The sequence below is a fragment of the Belonocnema kinseyi genome, chromosome 5 (genome assembly GCF_010883055.1).
Source record: "Belonocnema kinseyi isolate 2016_QV_RU_SX_M_011 chromosome 5, B_treatae_v1, whole genome shotgun sequence".
Lineage (NCBI taxonomy): Eukaryota > Metazoa > Arthropoda > Insecta > Hymenoptera > Cynipidae > Belonocnema > Belonocnema kinseyi.
Window position 1 is genome coordinate 73,971,938 of NC_046661.1, and position 13,681 is coordinate 73,985,618.

Sequence of the window (13,681 nt, forward strand, 5' to 3'; positions counted from 1 at the left end):
TTTCTCCTATCATTTTTTCCATCTCCTCGTCCACATTTCCCTCTCCCATTTTGATATTTCTTATTTTTTCTCTAAACTGTTCTTTTCCTTCCCTTGACCAATAATTGGAAGATGTAATTTTTCCAATGAAATGTTTGATTATTTTATCTAAAAATATTTCTTTTTGGTTGAAAAGTAACTTTTTTAACTGAAAATTACACTGTTGAATTTTTTGTTTGAAAGTGTATCTTTTTTAGTTGAAAAATCATGTATTTTATTGAAAATTAATCTTTTTGGTTGATTATTCAACTATTTCAGTTGAAAATTCATCATTGGAGTCGAAAATTATTTTTTTGTTTAACATTTAACTAATCCAGAAAGATTCATAATTTTATTTAAAAATTCATCAGTTTGGGTAAAAGTTGGTCTTTTTAGTTTTTTTGAAAAATTATTTTTTTTTGTAGAAAATTAATCTTGTTTGAAAATTAATCTTACTATCCGAAAATTCAGATTTTTATTGAAAATTTAAGTATTCCCATTAATTATTCATAATTTCAGCTGAAAATTCATTTTTTTCACTCGACAGTTATACACTGTTGTCAAAAATTCATCTTTTTGTTTTAAAATTAATCTTTTGAGTTGAAAAATCAATAATTCTAGATAAAGATTAAATATTTCAGTTGTAATTTCATCTGTTTATTAAAAATTGAACTATTCCAGTTGAAGATTATTCATTTTAGTTGAAACTTCATCACTTTTTTTGAAAATTAAACTTTTTTTTAATTTGTTATTTAAAAACTGAAAATGTAACTGTTCCAATTAAACATTTTATCATTTTACCTAAAAATTTATCTTTTTGGTTGAACATAAACTTTTTTAACGGAAAATTTAAATATTCCATTTTTGGTTGAAAATGTACCTTTTTTAATTGAAAATTAGAGTATTCAATTTTTTGTTGTAAGTGTATCTTTTTTAGTTGAAAATTCATGTGTTTCATTAAAAATTCATCTTTTTGGTTCAATATTCAACTATTTTATTTGAAATTCATCATTTTATTTGAAAAATCATCGGCTTAGATAAAAATTTATCTTTTTAGTTGAAATTCAACTATTTAGTTCAAAATTTGTCTTTTTTAGTTGAAAAATCATATTTTTTTGTTGAAAAATCTTCTTTTTTTTAGAAAAATTAATCTTGTTGTTTGAAAGTTAATCTTACTTTTTGGAAATTCAGTGTTTTATTGAGTATTTCCATGAAATATTCACCATTTCAGCCGAAAATTAATTTTTTTGTTTGAAAGTTGAACTCTTTTGTCAAAAATTCATCTTTTTGTTTTAAAATTAATCTATTGCAGATTTAACTATTCTTTGTTTGGTTCAAATATTGATATTTTTCAGTTCAAAATTCAACTCTTTGGTTGAAAATTGATCTTTTTTATAGTATAAATGTAACTATAACTATTTCATTTTTAATTTGTTATTTTAAGACTGAAAATGTAACTGTTCCAATTAAATCTTTTATCATTTTATCTAGAAATTTATCTTTTTGGCTGAATATGTACTTTTCTAACTGAAAATTTGACTATTCAATTTTTGGTTGAAAGTGTATCTTTTTTAGTTGATAATTCATCATTTTAATCGAAATTTCATCTTTTTGGTTTAATACTCAACTATTTCAGTTGAAGATTCATCATTTCAATCGAAAATTATTTTTTTTTGTAAGTAATAAAAAAATAGTAAAAATCGATCTTTTTAGATTAGTTGAAAAATCTTCATTTTTGTAGAAAATTAATCTTCTTGTTTAAAAGTTAATCTTACTGTTCGAAAATTCAGTTTTTTAATGAAAATTTAAGTATTCCCATTAAATATTCGTCATTTTAGCTGAAAATTAATTTTTTTATTCGACAGCTAAACTCTTTTGTCAAAAATACATCTTTTTGTTTTCAAATTAATCTGTAACAGATCAAATTTTTTTCTTTTGTTGGAAACTTATATTTTTAGTTCAAAATTCAACTATTTTGTTTAAAATTGATTTTTTTGTCTGGAAATTCAACTGTTTGATTGAGATTTTATATATTTTGTTGGCAATTTTGTTTATAACAAATTAATCCTCTTGTTTCAAAGTTAATCTTACTTTTCAAAAATTCATTTTTTTAATTGAAAATTCAAGTATTCCAATGTATTCCGAAAAATATTAATCATTTCAGCTGAAAATTAATTTTTTGTTTAAAAATTAAAGTCTTGTCAAAAAATCATCTTTTTGTGTTCAAATTAATCTATTCCAGATTTAACTATTTAATTTTATGTTTAAAACTGATATGTTTCAATTCAAAAGTCATCTATTTGGTTGAAAATTGATCTTGTTTAGAGTATAAATTTAAATATAACTATTTTATTTTAAATTTGTTATTTTAATACTAAAAATGTAACTGCTCCAAGTAAATCTTTTATCGTTTTATCTAAAAATTTATCTTTTTGGCTGAATATGTAGTTTTCTAACTGAAAATTTTACTAGTCAATTTTTTGTTGAAAATGTATCTTATTTAGTGGAAAATTCATCATTTTAATCGAAAAGTCATCTTTTTGGTTTAATACTCAACTGTTTCAGTTAAAGATTCATCATTTTAATCGAAAATTATTTTCTTGTTCGTTTAATATTTAACTATTCCAGTTGAAGATTCATCATTTTATTTAAAAATTCATCATTTTGGGTAAAAATTGATCTTTTTAGTTTTGTTGAAAAATCTACTTTTTGTTCGAAAATCCAGATTTTTATTGAAAATTCAAGTATTCCCATTAAATATTTGTCATTTTAGCTGAAAATTAATTTTTTTTTTCTTCTACAGCTAAACTCTTTTGTCAAAAATACATCTTTTTGTTTTAAAATTAATCTGTACCACATTTAATTTTTTTGTTTTGTTGGAAACTTATATTTTAAGTTCAAAATTCAACTATTTTGTTTTAAATTGATTTTTTTTTATCTGAAAATTCAACTGTTTGGTTGAGATTTGATATATTTTGTTAAAAATGCATCTTTTTGTTTTAAAATTAATCTTTTCGGTTGAAAATGCAACTATTTGGTTAAAAATTCATCTACCTTTTTCAAAATTTAATTCTTTTACTTGAAAAGTTACAAAATTTAAAGCCGTTTAAATTGAATTTAATATAGTATTACACGGTGTCTAGTGAAAACCTGGAAATCTCTTTGATTTTTTCACGAAAACTTTGAATTTTAATTTTTTTTTTTCACTTTTTGCTGAGGTGTTCAACTTATAAATCATAAAAATTGTTAGTTTAAAATTTCGATGTTAATTCAGTTTCAGAATTAGAATAAGCCATGGCCATACATAGGATTTTTCGAGGAGCTGACCACTCGGTTTTTGAGTGTACAACAGATTTCAAATAAAGATTTCACAGCAATTTCACAAACATTTTAAAACTTTAAAGATTTAAAGGATTTCAAAGATTTGAAAGAGGGTAAAGTACACCAGATTTCAAAGATTTTAAAAATTTGAAACGATTTCAAGAGGTTTTAAAACACTTTAGAAGATTTCAAAATATTTCAAACAATTCAATGACTTTAACGAATACAAACGATTTTCCAAACAAAGATTCAAGAAAGATTTTATAAGCATTTCAAAATATTTCACAAAGATTTCAAGGATTTCAAACATTCAAACAAGGCGTGTACACTAGATTAAAAAGTTTTCACCAAAATTTCCCAAAGATTTCGAACATTTCACAAAGATTTTAAAACTTACAAATGACTTTAAAGATTTAAAAACATGTCAAAGAATTTAAATAACTTCAAAATTTTTTAGGAGATGCCAAAAAATTTCACAAAAGTTTCAAAGATTTCATAAAACATTCATAAAGATTTCAAAAGAATACGAGAATTTCAAAGATTTCAACAAGGTTGTAGTACACCAGGTTTCAAGGATTTCAAAGATTTTAAACGATTTTAAAATGTTTGACAAGGTTTCAAACGGTTACAAAATATTACTCAAATATTTTAAAGAATTCTTAAGGATTTCAAAACATTTCAAGAATTTCAAAGATTCCAACAAGTGTACGGTACACCAGGTTTCAAATAAACAGTTAGATTTTCAACCAAATAGTAGAATTTTTAACCAAGAGATGAAGTTTTAGCCAAAAGATGATATTTTTTTTAGCAAATGGTTGAATTTTTCACCTAAAAAGATGATTTTTAAAGTAAAAGAGAATTTTAAATCCAAAAAGTATCAATATTCGACAAAAAAGTATGACTTTTTAACAAAATAGTTGAATTTATATTAATTCTCAAAAAGAAATATAATACTTTTTTTTTGTTTTTGATAAAAAGAACTAACCATCAGTCGAAATAGATTTTTAACTAAGAGGTTAATTTTAAACAAAAAAAGGTGACTTTTTAAGAACCTAGTTGAATTTTCAATAAAATAAATAAACTTTCAAACAATTTGTAGAATTTTGAACTAAACACCAAAAATATAATAGTAGACTTTTCAATGAAAATGACTAACTTTCAAATTGAAAAGGTGAATTTTCAACAACTAAAAAAAAAAGATTTTTCTACCAAAAGATAAATTTGAACAAAAAAATATGAATTTTCTACAAAAGTATAAATTTTCGACCAAAAACGATGACTTTTAAAAAAAAATCGTTGAATTTTCAGAAAAAGTATGTTTTTTAAGTTAAAGGAATTATTTATTGAACAAAAATACAATAATAGACTTTTTAAATAAAAAGATTTAATTTTCATTCAAAAAAGATAAATGTTCAACCAAAAAATATGAATTTTCAATAATAAAAATGAATTTTCTGCCAAACAATCTAATTTTTTGTCCAAAAACGATTACTTTTTAACAAAAGACTTAAATTTTCAATAAAATAGTAAAATTTGTAACCAAAAAGTAGAATTTTGAGCCAAAAAAATGATTCATTAAAAATTCCACTCCTTGGTTGAAAGTTGAACGAATTTTTTTAATTTCATTTTTTTTTTCGTTGAAGATTCATAATTTTAGTTGAAAGTTCGTATTTTTTGGCTAAAAAATTTAATCAAAAATTCTTTTTCTTGTAAACAAGTTTTTTTACGCTACAAATTTAAATATTTTGTTTAAAAAGTCAACTGATTAATTGTAAATTAACTTTTTTGTTGTTATTTCATGTTCTTGTTTTTAAAATTAAATTATTTGATAGAAAATTAGGCTTTTTGGCTTGGAAATTCAACAAATTGGTATAAAATTAAATTGTTTTGTAGAAAATTCGTTTTTGTTTTTATTGAAAATTTATTTTCAATGAAAATTTATCTACTCCATTTTTGGTTAAAAATTCAACATTTTGGTTAAAAAATTATGTTTTTTTGTTGAAAATTCGTCGTTTTTTGATAGAAAATCCACTTTTTTTGTCAAAATCTAGTCATGTCGAAAATATATACTGTTTGATCAAATCTAACTTTTTTTTTTTATTACAGTTTTGTAGTGGAAATATCAACTATAAAATGTTTTGATAAAAATTTATCTTTTTTCTTGAAAATTTAACAATTTGCTTAACATTATTTTTCATTCTTGACTGAAAATTTTTTTTTTGGTAGAAAATTCACTTTTTGGTAGAGATTCAATCTCTTTTTGGTTAAAAATGCAACTTCTTAGTTAAAGATTTATCTATTTTGGTTGGGGATTAAACTATTTTGTTCAAAACTAAAAAATCTGGTATAAAATTCAACTTTTTTGTATAAAATTCGTTTTTATCGTTGTTGTTTTAATTGAAAATTAATTTTTCTCAGTAGAAATTCATCTGCTTAATTTTTTGGTTAAAAATTGAACTTTTATGGCTTCAAAATGCAGACTATTCATCTTTTTTGTTTGAAAAATCGAAAATTTGGTAAAGGGTTTAACTATGTTGTAAACAATGAAATGGTTTTGTAAAAAAATAGTTGTTATTTTTGTTTAATTGAAAATTAGTTCTCCGTCGAAATTCAAATACTCCATTTTCAGGGTGGCCGTTTTAATCAAAGAAAAAAACTTCTAGGCATCTCTCGGTTTACAACAAATTACAACTTGTTTGTCTTATTTAACATTTCTTTATCACCTATTTGTCACCTATTTTAGAAAAAAATGTCACCTATTCACCTTTTTTGACGACAATAGGTACGTACTGTGATAACTGGAAATGACCATTTTTTTACATGTATGACATACGTTTATTTCATTATTTGATGTAAAAAAGGAGACCTGGAAAACTTTTATTTCTCAACCTGGAAAACCTGGAAAAGGCCTTGAATTTTGTTCCTAAAAATCGCTAGATACCCTGTATTATGACAAATTATACTTGGAATAATCTTAGATATCTGGAAAGAACGTGGAATTGTCAGGGATTTTTTTTTCTCCAGGTTTTGAGTGGACACCCTGTAACACTCTTTTTCAAATTCCAGGCCAATTCATCTTCCCCTGAGGTCGATAGTGACGCTCGGAAGTTTCAGCATTTCGAGCAACATCGCAGCTCAAACAAACACATCTACCCTTCGTTTTATTGCCGAAGATCTCGCCCTATTTATATCGGAGAAGCTCGGAAAAAATGTGGATTTGCGACGAGACTACGTCTGCGTTATGAATCTCGGACTGTTCGAATTGTCGCTCCGACTGAACGAAAAAATGTGTGGAGGAGCTCCCAGAGTCGATCTAAGAGCGAGCAATAATTGTCTGTATGTAAGGACTTGCGCCGATTCTGGTCGAGCCTTGATGGAACTTCTCACATATTTTGCGAGCGATGGTGACATCGCAACGAATATTGATAACAGCGACACCATTTCGGTGCCAGGGTCCGGAGACGAGGAAATTTTAGTCGGGGATGAGAGCATCAACAGTTTGAGCAAAAGTCAAGTCGAGTGGGTCAATAATTTAATGGAAGAAGCGATGGAAGATACTGTGAAAGGTATTTATTATCTTTAGAATAAATTTGCGTTTTTAACAAAAAATATTCTTAAAAAAGAACTTTTCACCAAAGGGACAAATTTTCAATAAGAATGTTTTTTTCAGGATGGCCACTGGTCCGGAAAAATATTTCCAAGTTCAATTTTAACTATGTTTTTAAAGAACTAGTTGAATTTTTATATTCTTTAATTATAATATCATTCATTTTATAATGCCTGATTCGAAAATCGTTTACATAAGAAAATTTTTCATTTTAGATGTTTATTTTTAAACGTACATTTTTTATTTAAAGAATTGTTTAAATGCAGTCTTGGAATACCTTAACAATTAACAATTACAAGCTTTTTAAATTGAAAATTTTTTATACAAAATTTTGTACTTGATCAACTGTAAATATAAATTAATTCATTTTTTTTTAATTGAACTTTTTAAAGTGAACAATAATTGATTTGTTAAGGCGATTCTAAATCCCTTCTGCCTTGAATCTTTAAAATTTCAAGAAGCTTTTAAACTATGAGCGAAACGCTTTTAATTGTTTTATTAAAAAAATATTATTATTAACTGATATTATTGAATTATGATGTATAAATGAAAAATTCGAGTATTCTTTAGAGATATTTAGAGGATTTGAAAAGATTCAAAATTAATTTAAAACTTGAAATTATTTCAAATAATTAAAACAAATTGTGTGTACCAAGAAAATTCGACTATTCGTGCCGAAATTCCGGTGGAAATAGCCATGGCCTAATTTAAAACAAAATGTAGATTTTCGCAGATTTTGAACAAAAAATGCATCAACTTTTAAAAATTGTAAAATGCTTCAAATGAATAAAAATATTTTGTTAACAACGATAGGAAAATTGAAAATGATTTTTTATTTTCAAAAATTATTTGAAATTCAAATAATTTTAAAAGATATTTAAAAGTTATGAAATAACTTTTAATAATAATTTTTTATTTGAAACATTATATTTTTCAACACTTTGAAATAAAGTTTTGATCTTTTTAGGATATCTAAACTTTTTTAAATAAACATAATTCAACTTCTGATGTAATGGTTCAATTTTGAATGTTTCTATCCTAAATTTGGTTAAAATATTATAATTTTCTATTTTGCTAATTTATTGATTGATTCTTTAAATTTAGAGGATCGAAAATGATAACATGCCATTTTTGTGATCCGAGAAAAACCTGACATTTTGTGCTTGGCCACCCTGTTTTTGAGTTTACAAACAAAAAAAGTATCATCCAAAATATTGAATTTTCAAAAAAAAAAAACTTAAATTTTCAAAAAAAAACTTACATTTCAACCAAAGATATGAATTTTCAAAAAGGAACGTTAATTTTATAGCCAAAAAAATCCTCAAATTAATTTTGATACAAAAAATGCCATTTTTATTCAAATAGTTGAATTTTCTACCAAGAAGATTAATTATTTTACAAAAAAAAACTAATTTGCAACAAAATTCCAAAATTCTCTACCAAAAGTTTTGAACAATGGATATAATATTAGCACAAATTTCATTAAGGAGGGTTAATTTTCAATAAAAATAAACAAATTTTCAACAAATTAGTTTCATTTTAAGATTAAAAAATTAATTTTCAACCGAAACAAAAACTAATCTGCAACGAAAATTATGAATCTTCAACCAAAAGATGAAATTTTCAAACAAACAGTTGCATTTGCCTACAAAAAAAAATTGTTTTTCCACAAAGAAATAATGAATTTTTAATAAAATACATACATTCTTACCCAAATAGTTAAATTTTCTACCAATTTGATGAATTTTCAAGCCAAAAATAAGAATTTTCTACAAAACAGTTGAATTTTTAACAAAAAAATTAATTTTCAATCCAAAACGATCAACCTTTAACCAGATAGTTGCACTTTTAACTAAAAAAGAGCAACTTTCGACAGAAAGAGATGAATTTTCAAAGAAAAAGATGAATGTTAAACCAAATTGTTAAATTGTCAATAAAAAAAAAATTATTAGTTGAGAAAGAAATAGAATCTCAACTGTTTTGTCGAACATGCAACTGTTTTTGGTTATAGTTTTTATTTTTTTCTTGCAAATTTCTACCATTTAATTGTAAAATCAACTGTTTGGTTGAATATTCAACTTTTTTTGTTGAAAGTTCGCCTCTTTGATAGAAAGTGAAACTATTTGGTTCATAATGCAACTGTTTAGTCCAAAATTAATTTTTTGGTTTGAAAATTCAGTAATTTGGTTGAAATTTCTTTTTTTTTGTTTGTTCAAAATTAACTTTTTCGTTAAAAATGTATGTATTCTGTGTAAAAAAAATCTAAAACATCCGATATTTTTTATTACAAAATTAAACTTGTTTAGTTGAAAATGCAACGAATTGGTCGAAAATTTTTGTTATCTCTTTTGAAAATTAACTTTTTTGTTTAAATCTCATATTTTTAGCATTAAGAGTCCAAAGTTGTTGAAAAAATTCTAGTTTTTTAAGATTAAAAACTCTGCTTTTTTGTTGAAAATGTAGCTTATTTGGTAGACAATTTACTTTTTTATTTAAAGTACCATTTTTTTAAAATTCAATTATCTGTTTTGTTTGATTATTCCCAACATTTATTTCCCCCAAAAATTCGAACATAAAGATATATAACTGAAAATTTATCTATTTTATTTGAAAAATGTTTTTTTTGTTTGTAGTAAAATTAATGTTTTAAACTTAAAATTTAGCCATTTCGTTTATGATTGAAAACTGATCTTTCTTAGTTAAAAACTCAACTATTTGGTTGAAAATTGGTCGTTTCCAGTAAAAAATTCAACTATATGGTTGTAGTTTTTTTAATTTTAAAATGTGACTAGATATTTTGTTGTTAAGTCTTGTATTTTGTCGATAAAATGGTAAACAATTAATCTTTTTGTATGAAAATTAATCTTCTTGTTCGAAAACTCATCTTTCTGGTTGAGATTTCAAATCTTTGAGCCAAATTATTGTCATCCTAGTTAAATCTTCTTCTTCTTATTATTATTATTTTTGTTTTTTATTAAAATAAAACAATTTTCTTGGACTTAAAATTTTTCTGTTTAACATTCAACGATTTCAGTTGAAGATTCTTCATTAAAGTTGAAAATTCATCAGTTTAGTATAAAATTAATTTTTTGGAACTGAAGATTTATCTAACCATTACATTTTAGGTATAATATTGACCTTTTGAGTTTAAAATTCAAATATTTGGATAAAAATTTATTGTTTTTTTTTGAGGAAAATTATTTTGTTCATTTGAAAAATTTATCTATTCCATTTATGATTGAAAACTGATCTAGAAAATTCATCTTTTTGGATGAAAATTTGTCTTTTTTATTTCGAAAATTCGATTATTTTGTTAAAAATTTATGTACTTTGTTGTAGAATAGTCTTTTTTTGTATAAAATTAATATTTTTTCTTAAAGATTAATCGTGTTCTTTAAAGATGCATCATTTTGTTTGAAAATCTAAGTATTTCAGTTAAATATTTATCACTTTTGTTAAATTTTTTTCTGAGGAAAATTAATTTTTTCTCAATTGAAAAATTTAACTATTTCATTTATAATTGAAAATTGATCTAGATAATTCATGTTTTTTGTTGAAAGTTAGTATTTTTCAGTTCAAAATACAAATATAGGTTTGATCATTTTTTTCTTCAAAAATTCGACTATTTTGTTAAAAATGTATGTATTTTGTTGAAGAATCGTCTTTTTTAGTGAAAAGTTAATCTTTTTGTTTGAAAATTAATCGTCTTCTTTGAAAATCTATTTTTTTTATTTAAAATTCATCTATTTTAGTTGAAAATTCATCACTTTTGATGGAAATCTATTTTTTTTTGTATGGAAAGTTAATTTTTTTAACTGAAAATTCACATATTCCATTTTTGATTGAAAATTTTCCTTTTTTAGTTGAAAACTAAAATATTTTGCGGCTAATTTATCTTTCATAGCTGGAAATTCACATATTTTTTTGAGAATTTGTGTGGAAAAATCGTCTTTTCTTGCTAGAAAATCTGATCTTTTTATTTGAAAAGTTAGGAAATTGAAGCTGTTTATGAAAAATTATATCTGAAAAAAACTTGAGATACCTAGAAAAATTCTGAAAAAGGAACATTATTTACAGTGACCTTGAAAAACAGTGTAAATATGCTTCTAAACCGATTATTAAAAAAAAAAGCGAAATATTTGAATGAATCCGTTAAAATCCGGAAATTGTCAATTTTTTTTTTTTTGTTTCCACGATTTAAGTAGACACCCTGGTAATGGCCTAAACTTAAATTTCTCTTCCTCAGGAACGGCGGTGAATTCAAGTAAAAAGTCGCCGGAAGCGGAAAAACAAGTAGAGGAATTTTTCTTCCCAGACGAGTCGAATCCTTCCTTGCAAACAGAATCTTCTCCAGAAGCCTCGAAGACTTCAGCGAACCAGGAAGTACATTTGGAAGAAGAAGAAGAAGAAGAAGAAGATGATCCGGACGAGGATTTTTGCATTCTTGGAGAGGAAGCGGGAGTGGGAATTTTGCCAATACATGGAGTTCCCGAAATTCGATGGCTGTGTCATGAACCATTTCGCATTATAGAAAATCATTTTCCAATTCCACTAGGGAAAACGGACCTTCTCAAGGCACCGAAACACTTTCCCGATCCTGTTTTGAGGTACACACTGCGTGAAATGAATCTGCAATGGCAGTGGTTTGGAGGAAGAGATTTTGGAGGCTCGCAATATACTATGAAGAAACGTGTGACGATTGATGAAGCGGGTCAACGATTTAATGCAATGAATCAAGGAAGGTGAGGAAATTTGAGAAATTTCAGATTTTTATGAGTTGGAAATCTTGGATTTTTAAGTTTTTATAAAGAAAGATCATCCTTCCTATTTTTATTTTACTGAAAATTTAACTATTCCGGTTAAAGATTCGTCATATAAGTTACACCTTTGTGCTGAAAAATCTCTGTTGATAAAAAATCCTATTTTTTGGTTGTATTCAAGTGTTTTTTTTATTGAAAATTGTCATCTTTTTTGGCAGAAATATAAACTTTTTGTTGAAAATTCATCTCTGTGGCTGAAAATTCCTTTTTTGTGAAAAATTAATTATTTTAACTGAAACTTTTTGGTAGAAAGTTAATTTTTTTCGTTGAAGCTTCATCACTTTAGTTAAAAATGTATTTCTTCGGTTGAAAATTGTACTATTTGGTTGAAAATACGCTCAATTTTTGGTAGGAAAATAATTTTTGTCAACTGAAATTATAGACATTTTTTTATCCGATTTTTTTCCTTTATTCGCTGAAAAAGCTTTCTTGGTAGACATTTTTTATTTTTTAATTGTATTTAACTGTTTTTGAAACATATAATTAATATTATTCCTTGAAAATTTAAAGATCTTGTTAAAAGTTTATCAGTTTAGATGAAAATTAATTCTTTAACTGAAAATCTAAGAATTCCATTTTTGGGTAAAAATGAATTTTTTCAGTTAAAAATGAAACTATGTATTTGGTTAGAAATTTGTATTTTTTAGTTAAAGATTCAACTATTTTGTTGAAAACTTGTCTTTTTTAGTAGAAAATTAATCATATTGCTTTAAAATTCATCTTTTTGGTTTGAAATTCATCTATTCTATTTAAACATTCATAATTTTCATTGAAAATTCATCAGTTTGATTAAACATTTTTTTTGTGGAAAATTATTTATTTCAACTGAACATTTTATTTTTTTTTATAAATATTTTTGATAAAAATTTTAATTGAAAATTGGATTTTTGGTTAAAAAATGAACTATTTGTGTGTAAAGTTGTCTTTTTTAGTTGAAGATGCATGTATTTTGTTGAAAAATCTTTTTTGGTTTAAAATGAATCCTCTTGTTTGAAAATGTAACTATTCCAATTAGATATCCATAATTTTAGTTAAAAATAAGCTTTTTGATAAAAAATAAAATTACTTAGTTGAAAGTTGAACTCTTTTGTTAAAAATTCTTATTATCGGTTAAAAACTCATCTATTCTATTTGAAGATTCATAATTTTAAGTGAAAATTTAGCTACTCCACTTTTGGTTAAAAACCAATCTTTTTTAGTTAGAAATTCAACTATTTTAGTTGAAAGTTGGTGTTTTTTAGTCTAAAATTCATTTATTTTGTTGAAAGTTGATCCTTTTTAGTAGAAAATTAATCATCTTGTTTGAAAATTCATCTATTCTATTTGAAGATTCATAATTTTATTGGAAATCTATCACTTTGGTTTGCAATTTTTTCTTGTGGAAAATTATTTATTTCAAATAAAAATTTAACTATTTGTTTGAGAAATTGGTATTTTTTAGTTGAAAAATCATGTATTTTATTAAAAAATGGTATTTTTTGGTATAAATATAAAATTTTCGCTTTGTTGGTAGAAAAATCATCTTTTTGTTTGAAAATTCTATTATTTTGTTAAAAATTCATTTCTTTTTTTTGAAACTTCAACATTTTAGTTGAAAATCTATTTGGTTGAAAATATGCTCATTTTTTGTAGGAAAATAAATTTTTCAACTTAAAATTGAATTATTCTATTTTTTCTTAATAGCTTATCTCTTAGTTAAAAACTTTTTTTTAAACTCGTCTTTTTGCATTAAAAATTAAATTATTTTGATAAAAAATTCAATAAAAAGTGCAGCCTTTTTTAGTTGTAAATTTTGTCTTTTTTCGTAGAAATTAATCTTTTTGATTGAAAATTTAATTATTCTAGTGATTTATTATTTTATTATTATTTATTATTTATTATTTATTATTTATTATTTATTATTTATTATTTATTA

General features: G+C 24.0%; 1 protein-coding gene across 1 annotated transcript in view; it reads left to right on the plus strand.

Annotated features, from left to right (window-relative positions):
* The window catches only part of LOC117172460 (autophagy-related protein 2 homolog A), a 105,394-nt gene that overhangs the window by 56,021 nt on the left and 35,692 nt on the right, over nucleotides 1-13,681 (plus strand). The window contains exons 11-12 of the mRNA XM_033360415.1: nucleotides 6,406-6,905; nucleotides 11,193-11,688. Coding sequence (XP_033216306.1) covers nucleotides 6,406-6,905; nucleotides 11,193-11,688 — 996 coding nt within the window. The remainder of the gene's footprint in view (nucleotides 1-6,405; nucleotides 6,906-11,192; nucleotides 11,689-13,681) is intronic.